The sequence below is a fragment of the Rhagoletis zephyria genome, unplaced genomic scaffold, assembly GCF_001687245.7.
Source record: "Rhagoletis zephyria isolate East Lansing unplaced genomic scaffold, Rhagoletis_zephyria_1.1 Rzeph_scaffold_00254, whole genome shotgun sequence".
NCBI lineage: Eukaryota > Metazoa > Arthropoda > Insecta > Diptera > Tephritidae > Rhagoletis > Rhagoletis zephyria.
The window spans coordinates 192,390-218,542 of record NW_016157338.1 but is presented as its reverse complement, the minus strand read 5'-3'; the positions used below and the strand labels follow the sequence as shown (position 1 = coordinate 218,542).

Sequence of the window (26,153 nt, the reverse complement as noted above, 5' to 3'; positions counted from 1 at the left end):
AAATCAAAATCCAGTATAAATTATAGCATTTTTCTAGTTTTTAGGTGCGACTGTTATGGCATAAAAACCCAGTTAACAATGCTTTTAATTAATACAGGCTTTTACATGAAACTAAATAAAATTGTATCATATCTTTTACATTAAAATTTAAAAATCAAGTCAACAACTAACATCACAACGTTCTTCAAATGCATTAAAATCACAATTGCTTAAATATACAGATATGTACCAACCACTAGAAGTTTATGTAACTCATAGTAAACAATGTCCGCTAAAACTCAATCATAGCATCAGTAAAATAAATGAGTGAAAAGAAGTTTAATATAGGCAATATAGTCTTTTAGCACGCACCTGCAAATGAGCGCCAATGAATACATCTACGAATTCTGTAACCTCTGCCGCATTACACCACATAGACAAACGTCCAAAAGAATATGTTGAAAGCAAGAAAAGCCAGCGGAAATAAGCAACGTGCCTTCTTATCGATCCACATGGATATTTCTTGAGGAGTTAGTGTAGTCCAACCGTTATTTTGGCCTGCTTCACCAGATTCCATATTGATTAGATCACGCTTGCTATAAGGCATTGAATCGCAAGTATTTGTTGTAGTGCCACNACCAGATTCCATATTGATTAAATCACGCTTGCTATAAGGCATTGAATCGCAAGTATTTGTTGTAGTGCCACTGAAACTCGTAATTTTCGATATGTTATCCAATGCTTCATTCTCATGTATGGTATGTATTGGTATATTATGTACGGTTAGATAATTATTAAATGCGGTTGGATCATTGGATGCTTGATTAGCACCAGGCGCAACACAGAATGAACGTGAACGACCTGTGGGACGACGTGAAGCGCGCGGCGATAATGTTGACTTAAGTATATGCTTGCTACTCATTTTCTTCACATCCACATTGCGTTTACGTCGCCAAATAGTGTTTACAAATGCAAATTCTATAAGACTGCCGAAAATGAAAAGTGTACAACCAAGAAACCACACTTCGGAGACCTTTATGTAGCTAACTTTTGGTAAAGTTTTACCTATTAACAGAAAGTAAAGATATTAAAGCGCAAGTTTATTAAGCAAAAAACATTTGTATATACATATGTAATACATACCTTGCGCTGACGCCAGTGTAATGAAAGTTAACATAGTGCTAGTGCCAAGCATAATGCGTGGAGGTGCTTGATCAGCTTGTAACCAAAATGATACCCACGAAATGGCTACAATTAACATTGACGGCAAAAAGTAATCCATTACATAGAAGCCAACTTCACGCGTAAAATGCACCGAAAAGCTAAGTGAACTATAATTTCCAGCAAAAGCGCCATGTCGTAAATCATTCAAATCTGCATTGACAACTGTTTCATTGGACCAGACACCGTTCAGCACATATTCAGTCAAGTGTAATGCCGGATCAAATGTAATTGGCCGCTTTTGCTCCCAATGCAACACGAGTTCAGAGGTATTGTACATCCAACTCTCTAGTATAGTACTACATTGTTGTTCGTCAAAAGGGAATTTCTGCAGATTCATCCAGCAGTAAAGAGTTGCTTTTACGCGCGATGATATTATTACAGTGCCATCGGGCGAAATTGAAGTCAATATATCCTTTTCATTGGTGCCTTAATAACGTTTTATATATAAAATTGTATATTACGAAAACATAAACGTATTTCATTTGTCTTACCTAGCAGACTTGAATCCCTTTCATTTGCCAGAAATATATGTGGCATCCAGAGCGTGTCGCGTAATTGCTTTTCACCCAAAATGGGTTGCCTTCGTTTAGGTGCTACTTTGCGAAACATTAACCGTGGATCTATAAAACGCAACTGGAGCAGCACATGTATTTTAAATTGCAAATCATGTGCCTCCAAATTTTGCATAAAGTATATATAAGCGCGCACATAAACATCGATTGGTAGGCGGGCACCTCCTGATTCAGTATAGCTAACTGGTCGCTCCAGGCGATCGTAGCGGCAACCATGTGTGAGTCGCTCAATTAATTGCGTCTGCGAAAGATTGTCGGCATCATCCAAAGGCGGGCAATCGGTATCAGCAGCTAGGCTTGAAGTTGTAACCAAAAGGCACACCACTATTTTTAAAATCGCCTGGGCACCCATTTCGTGATTTTTCTGGGTTAATATAACGCAAATATGCAAATTCGGGATCAACTAAATTGGTTCACTGCAAGAATGCAAATAACGGGGAATTAGAAATATTTATTGCTGTAAATAGTACTGTAAATTTGTTAACAACTATACTCGCAAGTAGGCACAACGGCCATCTGAAAAACACATTACAAATAAACACTTATTATACTAGTTTTATAAAGTTGGAAAATTAGTAGTTTTTTAAACCCAACAAGTTTTTATTTAGCCGCTTTCTTTAAAAATCTGGTTACAACAGCAACGCTCAAATACACTGGCTCCTAAACTGATTGTCACAATTGGTTTTGGGCCAAAAATTTACTAGCTTTGTTTCTTTACTTAGCAAACACATTATTGGCTTTGTTTCTTTTCTTTTCTAGCAGATAATTATCAGGAAGAACGAGAAAATTGAAAGAATTACGCTCACAGTTTCACACTTGGTGCAATAAAAAATTCAAAAACTTTCGTAAAAAATTCGATATTTTCAATTAGCTTTCTTAGAAAGATTTTGGGTATGCATTTTTTGGCCATTCAAGTGCAAGATTCAAATGGCTAAAAACTAGCTTATTTAATTTTTTCTTGTCTCATTTGTTTCCATACAACAAATGCACACTACATATTTATTTTTATATGGAATAAAACCGTTACAAAAAAATTTAAACAATCAACAGTAATTTTTAGTCATTTGCAACTTAGACCTTATTCGTAAATCCAACTTACAGTGGATTCAGTAATATAGCCAAAAATGTATAGGCTGCATTTCTTTATTAATTCTGAACATTTGGAATAAACTTTTTTGTTTACTTATTCTTTAGAATATTCCTGATGATATGCTAACGTATATTTCAAACGTATTCTGTTTGTTCCGGCTGTGAAATGAGATTATCCGGAATGTATAAAGAAACGCAGCCATAATATTCCATTGTGTATGCGAGAAAAACTATCGACAATAGCAGAAAAAACATCGATTGTGGGTAAAATTTTAAAACATCGATGGTGGCATCGCTTGTTACCCAGCTCTATTTACTCGTATCATTTCATCCCTAATCGCGTTCGCCACAAATTGCTGATTTTTCACAATTGCAGGTTAAAATCTAGATATTAATATTAATATGTATTTTTGGGCTTTTCCAAACAATTAATAACTTTCATTGTGCTTAAGGTGTGTGCACAAATTATACTTTGGCAATTTTGTTATTTTCATATACTTATATCGCAGTAAACCTCTACAGTATAGAGGCACAAACAATTGGTGGGTATCTAGTATACAAGATGTAATTACCATTTGTGAATTTCTAATAATTAAATTACAGATAATGGAGTCGATGGAAACATCAGCTTCGGGTAATGAATCTGAAACTCCGACGGATGCACCCTCTTTAATGGAGACGGATGAACCCAATGAGACTCCAGCGTCCGTGGGTGCCGGCGCTGCGAATGAACCAGCTACCGTTAATACGGATGCTAATAATGAGAATACGGCCGGCACTGAACCCCGAGCTACTCAACCCGAAGAGTCAAATGAAAATGGCAACGTTAACGAAAATTCAAACATAAATGGACAACCTAGCGACCAGCATAATGGTGTTTCATCAAGCACCGACATGCCACCGCCGCTTCCGTCTTCAGCTGGTAATGCACCATCAGGAGAAAACGAAGCACCAACACCAACTACTGCAGGGCCACCCATAGATGAGGAAGATGCCAAATGGCATACGGTGGGAATCTACACTGGACTTAATGCAACGGTATCATCGTTCATAGACAATACCATTTGGTCATCTTCCGGTTTGAAACTGACGTCTAAAAACTTGCCAGATCTTTCAACAATTCAACGCGTTTGTCTTGAGCCAGGCACTGCTTACCGTTTCCGCTTGCGCGCCATAAACACTGTCGGCACCAGTGATTGGAGTGAGATATCAAGTTTTAAAACCTGTTTACCGGGTTTTCCTGGTGCACCGTCTGCTATTAAAATATCAAAATCATCTGAAGGTGCCCATCTCACCTGGGAACCACCACCGAGCTGTGTGAATTCAAATGAAATTATCGAATATTCAGTTTACTTGGCAGTTAGGCCGGTCAAAGACAAAGATGGCAGGCCAATAGGTGCGGGTGCACGTCTGCCCGCACAACTCGCTTTCGTACGTGTATATGTTGGTGCAGCTAATCAATGTACTGTAGCCCATACTTCATTGGCGACGGCACACGTCGATTGTTCCAACAAGCCGGCTATTATCTTTCGGATAGCAGCGCGAAATGACAAAGGATACGGTCCGGCCACACAAGTAAGGTGGCTACAGGATCCCGTACAGAGTGGCACATCACCCGGTGCTGGTTTGACGGGTGGAACAGGCAGTATACAATCGCCGACACGTATTAAGCCAGAATTGGGAAATGCCTCGCCAAATAAACGTTTTAAGGGGAGTGCAGGAGCTGGGGGCGGCGGGCGAACTATACTTCCATAGGTTGGAAGATAACTGAAGATTTTTGTAGGTATTCATTTGAACTTGAAAACGCTGATCCGACAAGGGCATTTTTAAATTGCAATGAAATTATAAATGCATACATTAGCATTTAGTTTATAAGTCATAATATTAACATAATTACAAAAAGTAAATTGTTCATCTATAAATGAAATCCATAAATTAAGACAAATAACCACAATCAGTTGAATAAAAAAAGAAATAACAAAGTTTAGTAGGGCCAACACAAAGGCGTTTCAGACAGCTTTCACATTAAACTTCCGGAGATTTTCTGTAAACATTAAAAAAATAATCCACTTTATGTACGAATGTAATCGAAAAGTTCTATAAATAAACTAAATTTTGAAAAAACAAAAAATGCAGTTGCATGAAAGAAACGTACATAATCAGGGCTACCACAGAATCCATCGTACTCCGATTTTTCGCAAAATCTACGAAAATGAAATTGAATTCGAGTAGCTACGAGCGTAACGTACACTTTTAATACATACATACGTTCGTAGCAAATCGGATTCTGTAATAACATTTACGCAGTTTTCACGAAAAATAGGACTAGGATAGATTCTGTGATAGCCACCAAAAGTTCTAAAATTATGTATAAATAAGGATTACATTTTTCAAAACTTCAAAAATAAAAACAAAATCCCTTGCCTTGAATGGTCCGCGTGCACTTTTCCAAATACTCGAGATTATTGTGGTCCTTCATTATTTTCGACCGCCTGATTATAAGACTATAATCCGGCCCATATTTTAGAAAATCGCTATTGTCCTCAGGTATATCTACTGGTAGTCGTACGCCGCAGCAAGCAGCTGTTAATTGAGTCCAAAACAGACTAGCATTAGTAAAATTATAGCCGCCACCACCCAAGAGCACAGTAGGCAACTTGCGTTCTAATACGAATTCAACGCAATCAATTAAGTCAGCTGGGATGAGATTGGTACCTCCAAGCGGATCACCCACAATAGCATCAGCACCGCATTGTATTACATAGGCCTCTGGCGCATAGCATTCTTGTATGATGCTGAAAACGCTGCAAGGGTATCATAAGTTCTCAAAATAGCCTCAATTATTTAACTTTTTTTTTTTAAACTTTAACTTGCCGCTTAAAATATTTGCAGAAATTTTCACCGGATATGCCATCACGATAGGGGTAATTAGCTGAATAGCCTTTACCGCTAGCAAAACCACAATCATCCAACCCACCAGTGCCTGGGTAAAAGCCACATTCAAAACGATGCATGGAAAATGTGAATACACGTTCAGTCACTTCAAACGCTTGCTGTACACCATCCCCATGATGGACATCTAAATCGATGTAAAGTACACGCTTAAAATGCCTCCGCAACATAAGTATGCCTAACACTATATCATTCACGTAGCAATAGCCAGCAGCACGATCACGCTGAGCGTGATGCCAACCACCTGTCCAGTTAATAATCACAGTTTGTTTACCGTTCTTAGGCAAACCATATTTGCATAGTGCTGCACAAGCACTCATTGTACCGCCTGCAATTGTGCAAGCATATTCCCATATGCCTCTCCAACTAGGACAATCGAAACCCAAACCGTACTCCAACTGAGCATGTGTAGTATCTAAGCTAACGTCATCATCCTCGTCACTACATTGATCTTCCTCTGCAACAGATGCGTTTAATTTTATGGGAACGGCCGCTGTTAAATTGACCCCTTTTGGATTGCTTTGTGTCTTTTTCTCTAATAGCTGTTGCACATAGTCATGGTTGTGAAAACTTCGTAAATCGGTGAGCCCACATACTTTTGGATCCAGACGTTGCATGAGTTTGAGTAGGCCATAGGAGGCTATCAGCCGGTGCGTGAGTGAAGCCTGTGGAGGAGGCGAATCCTTTACCGTCCTATAAGAATATAATTTTATTACTTACCCTGCCCCGAACTGCAGGATTATTATCTGCTTGATGTATTAAGTTGTCGTTGTGTACGTACATAACCATTCTCTCCGCCATTTTCCTCAATAATTGATTCTGTAATGTCTGTAATTTTTCAAAATATGCGCGAAATAAGGAAAAAATGCCAAATTACAAAAGTATATAGAGTAGGCCTGTTCTAAACCTAACAAGTACGAGTAGTTCGTAGCGTAACCGGTTAATTGATAAGGTATACAAAATAAATAATTCTTTTAAAGCACAGGCCCATGTTAAACTAATTAATTAATTCGAAGGTATTCTAAATTTAATTTATTTTCTCGTTGCTGGAGTTTATTTAAATAGAAAAACCACCATAATTGCTCCAACCACCTCTAGCATCAACTATACCGATAGCAACCGGTTTCGGTAAATAACCAAATTTTTGGCTTTGCATCACTATTAGCAAAACTTGGCAGCACTTAGGTTAAATTTTGAATTCGTCCTTTTCTGACAAGTTGAGCGGAAATCCTCTAAGTCCCCTTTCAGACACGTCAAGTCTTGATTTCAAGTCCGCTCGTTCGTGGGCGAAGGAGGTGAGACGAATGCACTCATTCCCACGACAGCCGGTTCTACGTACCGGAATGACTCGGGTTTTACCCGACCAAGGGCTGTTGTTTCGGCGATCTAACCCCGTTTAGGTCGGCGAAATCCATCAAACGTTGCTCGATCCCAGGGCTACACCTTCTCCGCACCCTTCTGCTCAGGGCTGGCATAGAGTCAAACCCAGGGCCAGAAATCTACACCTGCTGCGTATGCCAGAGACGACTGCATACAAACTCCACTTCGGTCAGGTGCAATGCCTGTGACGGGTGAAGTCACCTTCGAAACTGCTCGGGCCTACGTACGCACCGGCAATGGACCACGTCGTTCGTGGCTCCATGCTGTGCGAACCGGACCGCCTCCACGGCAAACCACCACCCGCCTGGGCAGCACATAATCAACACACCCACACCCCAACACAACACAGCAATAGACACACAAACAAACACAATAGCAGCCACACACCGCCGCCGGCAACTCCTAGTCCCTCCGACAATCTGCTCTGTCCGTCAGTCAAGAATATACCGTAACGTGCCATCAGTCAAGTGCAACTCCTGCCTTGGCTGGTGCTACTTTAGGGCATGCTCAGGGCTTCGCAACACGCGTGATTGGACGAGTGACTATGTGGGCCCCTGCTGGCTGCCCCGTCGCATCCCTCCCCCGCGACGCCGCCAACCACCACCACAAGGCAGCACCCCCTTCTGCAGCACGTACAGCAGGGGGCCGGCAGGCAACACAACTCTTTAACACCACACATCACAATCGGTCTCCCAAGGCACACAAAGGTGCTACAATTTAACTGTAATGGACTCCAGAGCAAGATCGAGGAGATAACTGTCTTTATGGGAAGGCATGGAATATTAATAGCTGCGGTCCAAGAGACGAAGTTGCACGGCAATTCAACCCTGTTGAATTGCGCCGGATACAACGTGCACCGTCGAGATCGCGAGCGAGATAATGGTGGAGGTTTAGCGTTCATCACGCACCACACCGTGCAGTATCGTCTATTGAAGCAGACATCGACCGCAGGGATACCACCTAGAATGTCAGGGTATTGCTATCCGGTCAGGCGATGTTGAGCTCGAAATATTTAACGTATACATACCCCCTGTCACCAGCTGCCTGGCAGGATACCACCCTGATATAGGTGCGCTACTCAGAGGTGAAAACCGTATGGTAGTTGGTGACTTCAACGCGCACCACGATCTCTGGCACTCAAGCCTGTCAAATGATCGTAGGGGAATACATCTGGCTGAGCAGATAGACGATACGAAATTCTGCGCAATGAACGACGACGCACCCACCTGACCCTAGCATCAGACCATCTGCCCATAGTCATCTCGATTGATAAACCTGCCGACTTTGCTTCCGTGGATCACCGGACCTACATCAACTTTTCCAAAGCTGACTGGAAAGGCTTCACGGATGTTACTGAGAGCACCTTCACTGCACTACCCATACCAACCGACGTTCATGTAGGTGAGCGTAAGTTCCGCAGGGTTGTCACCGCTGCTGCAGCTCGCTTCATTCCAGCAGGATGTATTAAGGATCCACGTCCGAATTTTCCTGCCGAAGCGGCTGTTCTAGCTGATGAGCGCGACAACCTTCGTCAGGCCGATCCCGGAAATCCCCGTATTAGGGATCTCAATTCGGAGATTCGGCAACTTGTGAACGTACATAAGCGGAAGAAATGGGAAGAGCATCTGAAGACCTGCAACTTCGCCTCTGGTGTGAGCAAGCTTTGGTCAACCGTGAGGTCGTTGTCCAACCCGACGAAGCGCGACGACAGAGTCGAGATAGACTTTGGTGAGCACGCTTCGTCGGACCCGGAGAGATGCGCGAGCTATTTTAGCCGGCAGTTCATTCTGCATCCTCCGGTGGATAAAGCCAAACGTCGAGTGACCAGAAGGCTGCACAAAATGCCAAAACCTAGTGCGCCTCTTGTTTTGACCAGCGGTGAGGTAAGGGTAGCCATCGGGAAGGCGAAAGCCTCCAAAGCCATTGGACCCGACGGAATATGCATGTTGATGCTGAAAAATTTGGGTCCTGCGGGAGTAGCGTACCTAACGGAGGTCCTCAACCTGTCAATGGCCACTCTCGTCATTCCAGACATCTGGAAAATGGGGAGAGTGGTCCCACTGCTCAAACCGGGGAAACCAGCCAACAAAGGAGAGTCTTATCGCCCGATAACTCTCCTTTCCCCGGTAGCGGAGACACTTGAGGCCCTGCTGCTCCCGTACTTCACGAACCACCTGACCCCAGCGAAGCATCAAAATGGGTTCCATAAAGTGCATAGTACAACAACAGCACTTTACGCCATAAACACTCAGATAACTCGTGGCCTAAACCGAAACCGCCCCTGTGAGAGAACTATTCTAGTAGCGTTGGACCTGTCCAAGGCGTTCGACATTGTCAGTCATTCAACGCTACTAGAAGATATAGAGGCCTCCTGACTCCCACAGGGACTCAAACGGTGGTCGGCGAATTACCTGAGTGGTCGACACTCGTCAGTAATCTTCAGAGACAAAACCAGCAAGCCACGTAAAATTAAACAGGGGGTACTACAGGGTGGTGTCCGGTCCCCGCTACTGTTTAATTTTTACATATCAAAGCTTCCTCAGCCACCAGAGGGTGTTAATATAGTCTCATATGCTGACGATTGTTCGATCATTGCGTCTGGGAATGAAATTGATGACTTGTGCTCAAAAGTAAACGGTTACCTCTCCGAACTTTCTCGCTTCTTCACTGCAAGGAGCCTAGCCCTATCCCTTGCGAAATCCTCGGCAACCCTTTTCACCACCTGGACGAAGGACGACAGACTGCCACTGGGTATTCACGTCGATGACGTAACAATACCGACGGTGAATAACCCGAAAATCCTCAGAGTTACCTTCGACAGTCTGCTCTCCTTCTCGGCGCATACAACCGCAATTGTCAACAAAGTACAGAGCCGCGACAATGTCCTCAAGTCGCTGGCCGGCAGCACATGGGGCAAAGATAAAGAAACGTTGTTGGCAACATACAAGGCAATTGGCCGGCCGGTTCTGAACTACGCAGCGCCCGTATGGTCGCCGGGGACTAGCAGGACGCAGTGGATGAAGCTGCAGACATGCCAAAACACGGCATTACGTACCGCGACAGGATCCCCCCTGATGACGCCGCTACATCACCTTCATGATGAGGCCCAGATGCTCCCGGTAAAGGAGCATAACATAATGCTTTGCAAGCAGTTCCTCGCTGGGAGCTACAGACGTGGTCATCCCAGCGGGCAACTGCTCGCGGAAGAGCCCTCGCCACAGCACGTCAGCAGGCATCTTTACGAACTGACAGACGAAGTCCAGAGGTATATTAAACAACCTCTGGCACAACAATAGCCCAACTTCGCTCTGGCTATTGCAGCAGGCTCAACAGCTACCTGAGCAGAATCAACGAGGATGTGCCCAACCAATGCCCGGCATGTGGAGAGTCGCCACATGACTCCCGGCACTTCTTCACATGCTCTGAGAATCCCACTCAGCTAACGCCCCTGTCCCTATGGATAGCCCCTGTGGAAGTCGCACACTTCCTGGGCCTCCCCTTAGCTGAAATAGACGACAACGATGATGGATGAACCGTCCCGAACGGGGCTTAGTAGCCGCTACAACAACAACAACAACAACAGACGAATGCACTCTTCCGCTCTCTTCTCACCTCCTTCGCATACGTACCGAGCATACTTCAAAGCCCGACTCGACGTGTCTGAAAGGGGTCTTACCGTGAAATTACACGGTCGAGAACTTGGTTTCAAGTTGATTGTTGTTGTAGCGGCACCCCGCCTATTTTGGTTCATCCTTAATCTTTGGCGTCAAGCTGAACTAACGGTAGGACCAGGACAGTTTCAATATAGTTGGACCAAAGGGAGAGGGCTGTTAGTTTAGTGGGATTGAGCTGGCATATGAAGAGGTTGGTTGGTGTCGTGCGAGGAAACTCCACATGCCGGACATTAATTGGGGATATTGGGGTCGAGTCTGGACAGACAGCTGTTGAGGTGGCTACAGTATCCAGACCGTAACTGGGCCAGGGTAACGCGGGTCTCTCTTCGCAGTTGAAGCTCTAATTCTGACACAGGTGGTGATTGGGCACCGATCACGGCATTTATAGGCCGGGAGTAGTGGTAGGTGGTGACCGACTCTATATGAATGCCGTTGATCGCTCGTCGGTACGTTTTTGGGTCCAGTGGTTGGTCGTTGTGAGTGTGAACCGCGTCTTTATAAATGAATAGGTGCCCCTGACATGCTTGGGTGGAGGCTCCACCTCTAGCAAGGGTCTGTTGGGGTGCTCAAGTCTGTGGCACCCTACGAAAAACTGCCTACAGATAATTTTAATGTGCCGGAGTGCGACGACTGTCGACCACTCATATATATAGATAGGAACCTTACGGTTGACCAGAGCTTACTCACACCAGAGGCGAAGTTACAGGTCTTCAAAGGCTCTTCCCGCTTTTTTCGCTTATGCTGATTTACCAGTTGCCGAATCTCCAAATTAAGGTCCTTCAGGCGATGGCTGGTCACGCTCAGTTGCTAGACCAGCTGCTTTTGCCCGGAAATTTGGGGGCACTTCCGCAATGTGTCCGGATGGTATGAAGCCAGCCGCTGCAGCAGTGAACTACCCTGCGGAACTGACGTTCGCCAGCATGTATGTCTGTGGGTGTGGGGAGGGCGGCGAGGGGGTAACTTCCGCCAAGCCGTTACAATCAGATTTGTTAAAGTTGATGTAGGTTCGGTGGCCCGAGGGAACAAAGTCGGTGGGCTTATTGATCGAGATGATTATGGGCAGTTGGTCTGATGCAAGCCTTAGCATAGGTCGCCATGTTATGCTATTCATCAGACCAGCGCCAGCAATTGTTAGGTCTGGCGAGCTGCTGCAGCTGCCCAAAATCTTAGCGGGGGCGTCCTCGTTCATGGTGCAGAATGTCGAACCGTCTATATATTCAGCCAATAGGTTTTGCCTACGATCAATTGAAAGACTTGAGTGCCAAATATCGTGGTGCGCGTTAAAGTCCCCTACTACCATTCCGGTTTCACCTATGAGTAGCGCACTTATGTCAGGGTGATTTCCTGCAGGGCAGCAGGTGACAGGGGTTGTATATACGTTAACTATTTTGAGCTCGACATCGCCTGACTGGACAGCTATGCCCTGACATTCTAGGGTGGTGTCCCTCGGGTCGGTGTCCTCTTCGATTAGACGATATTGCACTATGTGGTGTAGGATGAACGCTGATCCTCCACCATTATCTTGTTCGCGATATTTACGGAGCACATTATAGGTGGCGCAACTCAACAGCGTTGACCCACGAAGACTGGTATCTCTTCAATCATGTTATGGAGTTCGTTGGAGTTCAGTTGTAAGAGTTTGGTGGTCGCGATACGGGAGGTGAGAGAAGTGTGGGGCCTACCTTGGGCCTGTTATATCTACCCCATTTGCTGTTGCTGCAAAAGGGCATGTGTTGCATTTGACTAATGCCACATTCCGGTACACTCTGTTGTGATGGTATGGGCAACCAAGAGCTGCTAGTTAACTCGCACACGCGAGTTGTAGCGGCGGGAAGAGTGGTGTGAGGGGTAAGGGAGTGGCGAAGCTTGCTGTTGCTCAGAGAAGCTTCTTGGAGCCGTTTAGGCTCTATCTGTGCTAGTTCCAATTTGCTCGTTGCGCGTGGAGGCGGATGGTGCCATCTGGCCTGAGAAACAGGGGCCACAAAGCTTGCGGTCCACTCCCTGTGAGACCAAAGGCCAGACCAGATTCTTAGGTGACTCCATCCGTTGTAAGAGTTGCACCTAACGAAGTGAAGTTCGGGCGGAGTCGTATCTGGCAAATGCAGCAGAAGTATGTTTATGGACCGGGGTTGGACTCAATGCCCGCCCGGAGAAGAGGGATGCTAAGCAATCCGACTGCAAAACCTGAAAATGACTAAACGGATGTGCATGAAATTTTGCACACGGATAGCTTATGACCTCAATGACAAATATGTTACCTCTTTAACAGCTTTCCCCAACAGACACCAAATTTTGCATACTAACTGCAGCCTTCCGATGGTCATACATGGCCTGAAAATAATTTCGATAAATCAGGGGGCGTGGCCCTTCCCATACAATTGAAATTTTCTTATTGTATTAATATCTCTGTAAGTGTTTGTTGAAATTGGTATGGAGATTTGTATCAATTTCATACTCACCGAGATAAATGTGTGTTTTTTTTAAAAGGGCCGTGGTATGGGAGTTAGACAAATGTGAAATTTTCATACAGCAAGTGTCTGCAAGTACCGTATTGACAGAAAAATCTAAATTAATGGAGAAAGGGGAGCCGGCATCTGCCATATAATCTAAAATCCTAATAATGCATGCTTCTAATACCTCGGGAGGCATTTAGCTGCAGCACTGAGAAGTGGTATTTTATTAATGCCAGGTTACTGGCGGGCGTGCCACCTGCCAGATGCTTACGTGTTCACACGGCGTATCCCTGGAACCATTTTACGTTAAACTTAGAGGGACAAGATTTTATAATTTCAAAGTTTTAAACGGCCTAAATACCTTAACTAGCTTAAAAAATATACAGCTATAGAAATATGGACGCCGAAATAAAATATAACATCGTTAAATATTTTTTTTTATTTGTATGAAAATGTTGGGTGAAACTCACTAGTATAACATATTTTTAATAAATATTTTTATCCAGAATTTTTATCGTATGAGCTTTTTTCCGTCAACCTAAATTAATTAATTTATCGACTGGAACAGTTCATTCAAGCGATGCGTTTACTCATAATTTTACAACTCTTTCCTTTGAGTGTCGGCAGTAAAGGAGTTCCGTCTTCACGGAGTGCTTCCTCGTAAGGACACTCCAAATCTGTCTTGAATCCGACTTTTTTTGCTAGACTCTGAGAAGTTGGACTCGTAAACTGCGTTGATGTGTACTCGATACCATACTTTTTTCCAATTCCGTCTCTGATAAGAAATAAAAGAAGATTAAACTTTTGTTGACGTCTCCGTGACCAAATCTAGTCACCTCAATTCTAACAGCTTTTGACCCAATCCCAGTCGCCGGTATTCAGGTTTTACACTCAATCCAAGAGCACTTAGATATTTATCGACCTTGTAGATTTTCCGAGGATCCGCAAGGGCAGAAACTGTCATCACATAGCGTAAGAGATCCATAAATTTCGATTTCCCCTGCGTATCAAACAATTCAATTGTTTGTTCTTTATTTCACTTTTTGTTTGTCGAACAGATAACAGTTCATACATAAATGTAAATCGATGACTTATATCAAGGCCAATTCATATAAGGTGGTGTTGCCAGAACAGTGGCTTTAATTCGCCTCGGTACACATATGTCAATATTCCTTATGAGTGAATGCGTTAGGAAGAGTGTTGGCATTTTCTTTCGCTCTTCCTCCTTGAGCGATGAAAAGCTGAAATTTGACATTTGTGTACCGAGAGCGGAAACAAAATACATGTTAGCTTTTGTTTTTGTACTACCGCTACCACCTTATATGAATACGCCTTGACTTATATTCAAATAGTGCTATCTCCCATTTTTACAAACAGTACTTTCTGATGTTATAGAACTTGTCTGAGACTTCACTGTCATCACTGTTGTTAATGCTAAATCGCTTGTTAGAAGAATTTACTACTCAATTGTAAAGTTGAAATTAACACCAGTGATGACAGTTGAGATAGCAATATTTGAATATCACTCAATTGAATTGAATAAAACTCAATTAAATAATGCTGGATTTCCACTAGGCATTAAATGGCAAAAATTAAAAATGACAAAGTTGGGCATTTAAATATAATCATAACATACATTTTTTGTTATTTCAATGCCTAGTGGAAATTCGGCATAAGAATCAAGTCAATAGAAAGCCACACAGTAATCACCCACACTCGTGAATTCAATTAAATTTCGAAAAATCTGTGAATTTACCTCCAGTGATTTCATCACCTTGTCCGTCTCCTCGTCAACGTAAACAAGCACATTCATACCAGCAAGCGTTGGTTCTGCATCCTCCTTAGTAATCTCGAAAGCAGCGACGGAAATTCCTTGTGACAGTGCCTGACCATATAATATTCGCCCTTGTTCCACCGATTGGGGATCGTTTATCACACCTGAAGGATAATTGATATAATACACAGTTTGACACCGTTGTGCGACAGCCGAAACCAGCCGAGACTCTGTTAACATTTTCTGAAAGTATACCTAGTAATAAAACTCTCGATGGATTTGCAAAACTTAGCTCGTTTTTTTTTATTTAATCGCCTACTAAAGTTTTCATGTCCCAGCCTAAGTAGTTTTCAAATAAGGGAGAAAATCGTTAAAATAAATGTCTAAGCGAAATAGAAGGTTAAGCCATATGTATTTTGTAAAATTTCATGGCATTATTGTCGTGGAACATTTTAACTCATCAACTCCCGCCTGAAAGGGTCGTCATGACGCTTACTTCAAGAAAACCCTTAAAAAGCAAATTAGGAAAGTCATGAAAAGATTAAAATCTTCTAGAGAAATATTCTTCGAATTCTTTTACTAAGGGCCTTGTCAGGCGAAATCTTCATGCCACCAATGTAAAAGTCTCTAAAAATTAAAATAAAAAAATCTATGCCAAGAGAAAATAACAAAATAACCCGTTTTTAATAAATTTTTGTACATAAATATAAAAATTTTGATTTTATTTTACTCATTCAGCCTTATCCTGAGTTTTGCTCGAAAAAAATACATCCGAAAATTTTTCATCCGCCCATAGTAAATACACGGAAAACAAAAAAATTAAAGTAAACCGGTTCGGGGAAAATTAAACTCATGATAAGGCTGATTACTTTTTATTTTATTTAGGACCCCCAGTAAAATTTTCCAAATAAATTTTCTAGAACTTAGCAATTCTCTAAAAAACTTCCAAATTTGCTTTTTGGGGCGTTTCTTCAAGCAAGGTTCATCTTTTCAGGAGGGAGGTAACGGGTTAAAATGTTCTACGAAAATATTTCCTATGAAAATTTATGGCTTATTCATAAAAAATATAGTAGGTGTATAGAGCTTTATAAATTGATGTTTTCATAAATTTTACAATTTATAAACCATTTATAAAGCTATTTTATTTCTTATGAATAATGCCATTAATGTATAAGTCTTAATCTTTTATTTCCCTCAGACATTTATTATAACGATTGTTTCCACGTTTTTGAAAACTACTGACATGAAAACTTTAGTAGGGCATAAAATAAAAATACGAGCCAACTTTCGTAAATCCATCGAGTGTTTTACTGGAATACTTGTGGAAAATATTACATAATTGTCGCAGAGTGTATAGTAATCAATTTTTAATTAATGGTGTAAGAGACAGTTTCTCAAGTAGCCATTAGTGATGTGAATGGTATCGAGTATGGAATAGTATATATTTGATACTGTTAAGCAATTTGAGTATTCGATGAGTATTGAAAAAATATGTCGATACTTTGATACTCAAACATCATCGTTAAAATATAATTTCATAGTAAGCGTCGCCAAAGCAAAGTAACGGTAAATTTTACAATGGTAGAATGGAGAATGGTCAGGGAACAGTGTATAACTAGATTTCAAAATGATAATTTACCGGAGCATAACGTGGATCAAACAAACAGCAATTCTCTTTGGAGTGATTTTGATCAAAAATCTAAGTAAGCTTACAAAAGTTTTTTTTTTGTTTAGCGTCTGACATAGTCGAGGGTAATCAATATATTCAAGAAGATTTATTGGAGAGCCATAGAGATCCGCCCGCGTGGTGGAAAAAATGGGAAAAATATATCCCCAAATAGCTAAAATAGTTAAAAATAATTTTTGATAAGTATATAAAGGTAGCAATAAGCTTCAGTAGTTTTTATGTAATGTTCTCGATTAAAATTATTTTTACTAAAAAAGAGTCATAATGAGTAAGAACATAAGATTAAAAGTCATAACAAAGAACATAGATAACAAGAAGGTACAACTCGTTGTAATTGTAGCGAAAGTGCGCAACAGGGGCGTGCCTTCTCTTTTACCCTAGTGCGTTTTTTGACTGGATAAAAAGAGAAGGCACGCCCATATTGCGCACTTTCGGCACAATTATAACGAGTTGTCCCTTCTTGTTCTCTACGTTCTACCTACCATGTTTGTTTACCATGTGGCAATATCAAATGTAAAGGCAACCCATCTCAACTTGTGGACTCTTGAATGAGAGGTTTTTCAAAAACTATAGAAAATCAACAAAAATATTTTTGAGTTTGAGTAAGATTATAAATTGATTTCTGATCCATGATAAAAAAATAGGAAGGTAGAACCGCTGAGAGGAATTTTTCAAATTCTTGACGTTTGCAGGCAATTTAGTTTTAAAATTTTACACACAAACTCACACACACATTCTCATTTTCAATCTCAAACAACAACAACTTTGAACAATTTCTTTTTTTTACTCTCAAATTTATATAACTTTAAAATGTTGGCAAACTTCAAAATAAAATCATGGCTGACGAATTGAGAGAACGGTTCTACCTTACTATGTTTTTATCATGTTCTGATCACTGCCATACCCACAGTAGAATGTAGGACATGAAAAAACTTTTTTCATTCAGTTGTCCACCTTGTTTGTTCCAATCGACACACTTTGCACCGGTTAGAAACACAGGAATTTAAATTTTTTTTCGAGGTTTTTTTCCGAGAGAAACTCATTTCATTCGTTGCATCACTAACCCATAGCCCGACATATTGTTTCATCCTTCACGAAGATAGAGCACATATGACAAAGTGCCTCTTCGTACCGCTCCTCAGGAATTTCCTGCAGTGAGAATTTTCTCTTCTCTCCAGCAGAATCAATCAACTCAATGACACTCCACACATGTGGGGGGCCAGCTGGTCGAGTCCACACCATTCTTCGATAATATTGAAAATATTGAGGCGATATGAAAATGCAGTGGACTGTATAATCCGAATAATAGAGCTGAGATACAACGTACTCGGTATGTATGATGTATGATGTATGTAGATTGGCGTACTGAAGAGGTGTTAGAATCCTCTTCGAACTATATTCGTATGTACAAAACAGTTGCTATCAATTTAGTTAATCAACGTTCGTGTGACTTGTATTGAAGAAGTATGTATGCCTGTTACTATATGAAAACTGAGTCCAATATTCGTAGAGCGCTTATTTATAATACAAATCTAAATTAATCGTCTAATCATAGTTGCGTTCAGTGTTGCCACAGGCAAATTTTTTTCCTACCAAAACTTGCTGCCAAAATCAACCAAACATTTTTTCTAATAACGGGTGATTTTTTTGAGGTTAGGATTTTCATGCATTAGTATTTGACAGATCACGTGGGATTTCAGACATGGTGTCAAAGAGAAAGATGCTCAGTATGCTTTGACATTTCATCATGAATAGACTTACTAACGAGCAACGCTTGCAAATCATTGAATTTTATTACCAAAATCAGTGTTCGGTTCGAAATGTGTTTCTCGCTTTACGTCCGATTTATGGTCTACATAATCGACCAAGTGAGCAAACAATTAATGCGATTGTGACCAAGTTTCGCACTCAGTTTACTTTATTGGACATTAAACCAACCACACGAATGCGTACAGTGCGTACAGAAGAGAATATTGCGTCTGTTTCTGAGAGTGTTGCTGAAGACCGTGAAATGTCGATTCGTCGCCGTTCGCAGCAATTGGGTTTGTGTTATTCGACCACATGGAAGATTTTACGCAAAGATCTTGGTGTAAAACCGTATAAAATACAGCTCGTGCAAGAACTGAAGCCGAACGATCTGCCACTGATGACATTGCCGCAGTGATCACCGCAAGAGACACCGAAGATGCCCGCCACAAATTAAACCAGACTATGATAAGAACACAGGCATGGCTCGACTCACACGGCCTTAAACTTGCAGCAGTGAAAACCGAGCTAATATTCCTAACCAAGAAGCATATTCCCTAAGAAGTGAGCATGAAACTGAACGGCATTATATTAAATACGCCAAGAGTAATAAAGTACTTAGGCGTAAGACTAGACCCCAGACTAACGTATTGGGCACAAATGCAGCACGCAGACGCAAAATCAGCAAAGGCAACGGCTTACCTAAGCAGATTAATGGCCAATATTGGTGGACCGACCCAAAGTAAAAGAAAAACGGAGATCTGGTCTGACACCTTACATAAAAATAGCCGTTGCAAGATACTTTGTAGAGCCCATCGCACATCAGCTTTAAGAGTAGCCTCTACGTACCGTACAATACTAGTTATAAGCGGAACGGTTCCCATTCACCTGCTAGCAGCCGAACTCAAGAAAATGTGGGAGCTTATGGCGCAAACGAATCCAAGCGCAATAATCTGCAAGACCTTGTAGGACCAATTAACTCAGATAACGTCATCCAAGCCATGCTACATAGCGAAACTAACTAGAAGAACATAGTTAAATATGCAGAATACTTACTTAGACTCAAGAAGCGGGAGCTGGACGCACATGCACCGAGGGAACTTTAGTTAATGAGAAATATGGAACGCCACCCTGGAGCAATGCGATTAGTGGTCCCAGGGTGGGCGACGGTTCCAATTCGGGGGGAGTGTTTTAGTTTCCGGACAAACCATTGTTGTGATGACAGCTTTGATAATGCAATAGGGGTTTTCGACCCCCTGCCCGCGAAATAAAAATAAAAATAAAATGGTCACGGAACCTACCAAAATCCAATCTAGCCTACCAACCTACCACTGAAAAAAAATACCAGTTTTGGTAGGAAAAGCCCATGTGTGGCGACACTGGTTGCGTTATCGTTTCGCCCTCAAAATTTGCGCCGAGCGCGTGCACTAAATTGGCCATCTATCTGACTACTTGTCGTTATCGGCAAATCGTAAAATATACCAAAACGGATAACTACGACATTGGCGTTTACTGATAGTTGTGTACGCATTATTTGTTCACATTTTATAGGGAAACAAGTAATTTTTCCATCTTATTTCTTAACCAGATTAGTATGGGACCACCTCTGAGACACTACCTTTCCGATGCAAAAAGAATTATCGAAATCGGTTGACGTGGTCCAAAGTTATGCGGTAACATACATAAAAAAAAAAAAATCCGACGAACTGATAACCTCCTCCTTTTTTGGAAGTCGGTTAAAAATAAACGGCTAATATAATAATTATATTTTGGCGCTTACGCTTTTGCTAAGTTTATGGCAAGAGCTCCTCCTCAAATTTGTGGTATGCTCTCTAGGCTCTATTGCACCAACAACTTATGATTCGTATTTCAGAAAACCCGATTGGCAAATATGCTTACAAATATGCTCGAAAAAACAAAAAAAAGAAATTGAACTAGAGTTAATTTTTTTGTTTTTAACTCAGTTTATTTCAAGAATTGAAGAATTACAATGGACAGTCAAGTTTGCCCATTGTGAATGCCCTCTGTGAGTGCCAGGAGGAGGCACATCCTTCTAACCGAGGTTAATCCATAATGTCAGTATAAAGTCTGTCAAACCATTTACTATCCCGGATAAAGCCGTGGATGTTCGATATTTCCAAAAATGGACAGTGAAATAAAATATAACATCGTTAAATTTTTTTTTATATTTGTATGAAAACGTCGGGAGAAACCCGCAGGTATGCAGGTAATAAATATTTTTAACCACAATTTTTTCGTGTGAGCTTTCTTTCGTCAACCTAAATTATCTTATTTATCGACTGGAACAGTTCATTCAAGCGATGCGTTTACTCATAATTTTACAACTCTTTCCTTTGAGTGTCGGCAGTAAAGGAGTTCCATCTTCATGGAGTGCTTCCTCGTAAGGACACTCCAAATCTGTCTTGAATCCGACTTTTTTTGCTAGACTCTGAGAAGTTGGACTCGAAAACACCGTTGATGTATACTCGATACCGTACTTTTTTCCAATTCCATCTCTGATAAGAAATAAAAGAAGATTAAACTTTTGTTGACGTCGCAGTGACCAAATCTAGTCACCTCAATTCCAACAGCTTTTGACCCAATCCCAGTCGCCGGTATTCAGGTTTTACACTCAATCCAAGAGCACTTAGATATTTATCGACCATGTAGATTTTCCGAGGGTCCGCTAGGGCAGAAACTGTCATCACATAGCGTAAGAGATCCGCAAATTTCGATTTACCCTGCGTATCAAACAATTCGATCGCTGTTTTTTTACAGCTCATACATACATAAATGTAAATCGAGGACTTATGTCTGTATGTATATTCAAATAGTGCTATCTCACCACAGCAAGACTGACCTAACGCATTCTCCAATACACTTACAAAATTGTCAATAAAAACCAATACATTACCGGGGTAAAAGATTTCTTAAGCTATTTTATAAATAATAATACAAAGTCTACTGAGAAAATACCATTGATTGTTCGGATACCACTTTTTGCGATATATCTCCTTTATGTAGGAAGCTAAACCCATTAAATTGGGTTACCGGTTTACATACCAATCACACAGCAGTGAAAATCGCTTAGATTGGTGCTATATAAGGTATATCTTCCATACCTCTGATTGTTTAGATATGATTTTTTATATATGTAACTCCTCTATCTATGTATGTTGTGAATATATACATTTTTTTCAAATGCAGTTATCTGTTAAAGTGCTGCTCTTACTTGTTTAATTGGGACATAGGCACTTAAATAATTATATTTTTGTTTTCTATTTAAAGTTTTCCTTTAATTATTCGAACTTTATAAAAAAAATGCACTTGAAACTTAAAACTAAACCGGTTGCGTAAACAATGTTTTGAAAGTGTAACTTTGTTTGATCGCAGTCTAACCGTGTTTTTTAGTTTACAAAAACCAAGTAAAGTTTTTGTAATTTTGGAGTATACCCTACAGAATGGCAGCAAAAAATTATGTAAAAATGCGTTTACGAAAAAAGAAAATTTTGAAAAATATGTCGCTTCCATCTTTTTGGCGGTTAGAGCTCGGTATGTAAATGTGTTACTTATTTTAGCACCGGCAATAAAATATTAGGAAAATATTTGTAATTGCATATTTTACATGTTTACAGTGCATTATTTTGAATTTTGAGTGCATATTATATGCGCATATTTTCGATTTTTTAGTGCATGAGATTCCTAGCCCCAGTGATTAGGATTAAAATGAAGTGTACAACTCAATTAACTAAGAATCAGGTAAATAGAAAGCCTCACAGTAATCACCAACACTCGTGAATTAAATAAAATTTCGAAAAAATCTGTGAATTTACCTCCAGTGATTTCATCGCCTTATCCGTCTCCTCGTCAACGTAAACAAGCACATTCATACCAGCAAGCGTTGGTTCTGCATCCTCCTTAGTAATCTCGAATGCAGCGACGGAAATTCCTTGTGACAATGCCTGACCCCATAATTTTCGCCCCGTTTCTATCGATTGGGGATCGTTTATCACACCTGAAGGATAATTTATATAATAACCAGTTAGATAATTAATTTTTTTTATTAATAGTTTAACAACCGATTTGAATGCACATTTATAAATATTTAGGAATACCATTAGTTTCTTCATGATCCAATGATCGGAATTACCGAAAACGTTTCACGTGATTTAAGGTTATTCGGCAACATACATAAAAAAATATAAATATTCCGACGAATTGATAACCTCCTTCTCTTTTTTTGACGTCGCACAGTGTGGCGCGTAGAACAAGCTAGGTGAAAAAAATTATTACGAATCGTTTTGTGATATACTTGAGATGCTGATTTCCGATATGCTATCCTTTTTCAGATTGATTTTTGCAAAAGTTTTGTTTGCTCAAACATATATTTTCCATCACCATGGCAAACATTTATTTTATATATGCAAACTGCGCAACTGGGAAAAACCTGGCGTGGTATACTTTTGTTTACGCCTATCGCATCAAGAAAGCTATGGAGGTGAACTTTTCGATCACGTTTACCGATCTTTGGCCATTCTTCGAAAAATTCCAAACTTTTAATATAGTAAGTGGGTGGCATATGTTACTTTCGGTCCGTAAAAGGTGTAAAATAATAAAAAAATTATATATACATTTTTTTTTTAATTTCCGAAATTCATTTTCACAATATCATAAATAGTCCAAGATTTAGTTGTAATGAGCAGTTCTAATAAATACCACTTGAAATATAATCCATTATTAAAAACTTACATAAAATCACATACATACTTCCACACACTAAGAGTTTTTGGAAAAAGTATAGAAAATCAACTAATATATTTTTGAAATTCAGTAAGACTATAAATTGTTTTCCTAACACTGCCCACATACCAACAATAGAATGTAGGACATAACAAACTTTTCAGTCAGAGCTTTGCGGATATCCTTTCTGTTAATAAGTTACCCTTTTATAGAAATCCTTGCATGAATTTTGTTCACCAAACTAGTTCCAAACGACAGACTGTGCGTCAGTTTAAAATACATTAACTGCTCATCTCTTGCCAGCTTTTTTTCGAGAAAAACTCAATAGAGAAATACATACATATATAATCCGTTTTTTAGTGTAAGAATTTCTTTTCATTCGTTGCATCACTAACCCATAGCCCGACATATTGTTTCATCCTTCACGAAGATAGAGCACATATGACAAAGTGCCTCTTCGTACCGCTCCTCAGGAATTTCCTGCAGTGAGAATTTTCTCTTCTCTCCAGCAGAATCAATCAACTCAATGACACTCCACACAAGTGGGGGGCCAACTGGTCGAGACCACACCATTCTTTTTCGATAATAAAAATATTGAGGCGATATGAAAATGCTGTGGACCGTGTAATCCGAATAATAGAGCTGAGATAGAACGTACTCGGTGAATGATGTAGATTGGTGTACGGAAGAGACGTTAGAATCTTCTTTCAATTATATTCGTATGTATAATACAGTTGCTATCAATTTAGTTGACTAACGTTAATGTACGTGTGCCGCTGCTATATGATAACTGGATGCAATATTCGTGGAGCCTTTATTTATAATACGAATGTAATAGCTACGAGCGCTTGTCGTCTAATCATAGTTGCATTGACCACATGCACTTCAATGGCCATCTGCTTACCTTGTCGTTATCAGCTAGCTATCGGCAAGTCTTAAAATACACAGGAACGGGTGGGTGCGACATTTACTAATACACTCCGTATCATAATTATAAACGCACAAAATATTACAAGTTTTAAAAATTTATATTTTTTCTACTACTACTACTCATTTTATTATTTTATTATGCCAGCGCATGGAAGCTGCTCCACAACCGAAGTCCGACAAGCCTGAAAGATGCCAAGTTTCGGACTTGTTTCAGGTCTACAGGCGTGACAGTTGACTCATTAAACTTTCTTCTTCTTTTTTTATTTTTTTATTTTTTAGTCGATATCTCATTTGTTGGAAAATTCATTCCTACACTTTGGGTATTTATAAACCAGGGGTGGGCAAGGCCGAGGTCGAAAAGAGCCACATGTAAATTCTAAATGCTACAAAGGGCCACAAAAAAAACAGCAAAAACAAAAATTTTATTTCTAAATAAAATTATTATTAGAAATGAAAGATATTATTTTTATTATTATTCTAATGTACGTAAGATAAATATTAAAGAAAATTAAGAAGATCCCTTTGGCCAAATTTTCAAAATCTGGTTTTACGTCAGTTAAAGCCCTTCGTAACAGTTTTAAATTTCCAGTAAAAAATGTCCAACAGCAAGATTCTGGCGAAATGTTATCTGTACTCCCACAAGAGAAAAATATCCAAAATAGTACGCGAACAGAAATTTGCAGCAACCTGCAAGTTAGACGAACATTAGTAGCGTTCTTGTGCAACATAGTTTGTACCAGTTTGTACTAACTATCACGTTTTGGTGTTCTTGTACCCAAAAAACTTATAAGAAATTTTCTTTTTTGAGGAGAAGTTGCTAGTTTTTACTGGATACATTTTTGCTAATAAGAACTTGCAAGTGAGAAAAAACAGCTGATCGCATGTTGCTGGGTGGAATTGAAACTAGTAAAAGAAATGTTTATGAGGTTTTTATAGTTGAAATTGACAAAATAAACCCATTTAAATATAATATATATTGTTTTATTAGTAACTAGCTGCGAATAAACAACAAATTAATCAGCTCTTCGTAAAACTTGCAAACTACTAACGAATTCTCAGAAATTAAGTTACTGGAGAGTTACATTTAAATAATTTCAAATCGGCAAGTCTTTTTTCAAAATCTGCTTTTAAATCATGTGCAATATTTTTTTCTAGCCATGGAAAGTGATGAAATATTCTGTTTTTGAGATCATAAATAAAAAGGCGTAGTTTAGTTTCAAAACTTAAAATAATTTGCGATAAATCAAAAACGTTTTTATTCTCTCTTGTAAAGACAAATTCAAATTTTGCAAATGTTCCCTTATCTTGGTAAAGAACATTAAATCAGAAAGCCAATTTTCATTCTCCTATTGCGGGTAATGTTCTGAAAATAGTATAAAAAAAAAAACACAATGGAAAAGAATGTCCAGCAAAGAAATATCTGTTTTAACAAGTAAGAAAGTCTAAGTTCGGGCGGGGCCGAACATTAAATACCCGGCGCAATTATCACATATATGCCTTTTCACCTTTCCGAAAGCTACCGCTACATGGTAAGCCGGGGTGTATCAATTTTGAATAAATTAGCGTCCTTAAATTTCGAAATATTGACGTTTCGAGCATTTCTAAAATTTACCGTTATATGATAAGTGGTCGTAATTTTAATNAGAGCCAAAATGTTCTAAGCAAAGAGAAAGTAAAAAGAGCCGCGTTTGCCCACCGTTGTTATAAACAAAATAATTTTTATCATTTGCCACTAAATCGTTTCTTATTTTATAAAAAAATATTCTTTTTAAATTTCAAATTTAATTTAATGAAAATGTTTACAAATGTGCCGCTCGCCTGATAAGATTGACCGACTTCGAAAGCCGTAATGCCTGAAAAACTTGCTATGGAGCTTCAGCCTCTGTTATGTTTATGTAAGGGCCACTTACCATTCAATTCAAGTGCAGTTATCACTTGGGTGAGATACTCTCG

The 26,153-nt window shown here is 40.0% G+C and overlaps 5 protein-coding genes across 7 annotated transcripts; 1 reads left to right on the top strand and 4 right to left on the bottom strand.

Moving 5' to 3' along the window:
• Window positions 1–39: 39 nt before the first annotated feature.
• On the bottom strand, window positions 40–2,188 carry LOC108358432 (glycine receptor subunit alpha-4). Its single transcript, XM_017609763.1, has 4 exons — window positions 1,695–2,188; window positions 1,123–1,629; window positions 613–1,044; window positions 40–540 (listed from the first exon to the last, which is right to left on the bottom strand). The coding sequence occupies exons 1-4, from the start codon at window positions 2,125–2,127 to the stop codon at window positions 404–406; spliced, it is 1,509 nt and encodes a 502-aa protein (XP_017465252.1). The 5' UTR covers window positions 2,128–2,188; the 3' UTR covers window positions 40–403.
• A 904-nt stretch (window positions 2,189–3,092) lies between these two features.
• LOC108358430 (host cell factor-like) lies at window positions 3,093–5,282 on the top strand. 3 transcript variants are annotated; one of them, XM_017609761.1, is made up of 3 exons: window positions 3,093–3,240; window positions 3,374–3,406; window positions 3,468–5,282. In XM_017609761.1, the coding sequence occupies exon 3, from the start codon at window positions 3,471–3,473 to the stop codon at window positions 4,617–4,619; it is 1,149 nt and encodes a 382-aa protein (XP_017465250.1). In that variant the 5' UTR covers window positions 3,093–3,240; window positions 3,374–3,406; window positions 3,468–3,470; the 3' UTR covers window positions 4,620–5,282. The 3 variants fall into 3 exon arrangements, with proteins under 3 accessions (XP_017465250.1, XP_017465249.1, XP_017465248.1); XM_017609760.1 differs by having other exon boundaries at window positions 3,099–3,240; window positions 3,317–3,406; XM_017609759.1 differs by having other exon boundaries at window positions 3,099–3,406.
• On the bottom strand, window positions 4,713–6,892 carry LOC108358429 (histone deacetylase 8-like). Its single transcript, XM_017609758.1, has 4 exons — window positions 6,537–6,892; window positions 5,739–6,481; window positions 5,289–5,668; window positions 4,713–4,908 (listed from the first exon to the last, which is right to left on the bottom strand). The coding sequence occupies exons 1-4, from the start codon at window positions 6,615–6,617 to the stop codon at window positions 4,874–4,876; spliced, it is 1,239 nt and encodes a 412-aa protein (XP_017465247.1). The 5' UTR covers window positions 6,618–6,892; the 3' UTR covers window positions 4,713–4,873.
• A 6,862-nt stretch (window positions 6,893–13,754) lies between these two features.
• On the bottom strand, window positions 13,755–24,178 carry LOC108358428 (uncharacterized). Its single transcript, XM_017609756.1, has 5 exons — window positions 23,666–24,178; window positions 22,364–22,545; window positions 21,108–21,271; window positions 20,810–21,046; window positions 13,755–13,861 (listed from the first exon to the last, which is right to left on the bottom strand). Exons 1-4 carry the CDS (start codon window positions 23,841–23,843, stop codon window positions 20,845–20,847), a joined length of 726 nt encoding a protein of 241 aa, XP_017465245.1. The 5' UTR covers window positions 23,844–24,178; the 3' UTR covers window positions 13,755–13,861; window positions 20,810–20,844.
• LOC108358427 (uncharacterized) lies at window positions 13,765–18,372 on the bottom strand. The gene is made up of 4 exons (XM_017609755.1): window positions 17,849–18,372; window positions 15,080–15,261; window positions 14,160–14,323; window positions 13,765–14,098 (listed from the first exon to the last, which is right to left on the bottom strand). Exons 1-4 carry the CDS (start codon window positions 18,024–18,026, stop codon window positions 13,897–13,899), a joined length of 726 nt encoding a protein of 241 aa, XP_017465244.1. The 5' UTR covers window positions 18,027–18,372; the 3' UTR covers window positions 13,765–13,896.
• Window positions 24,179–26,153: the final 1,975 nt, after the last annotated feature.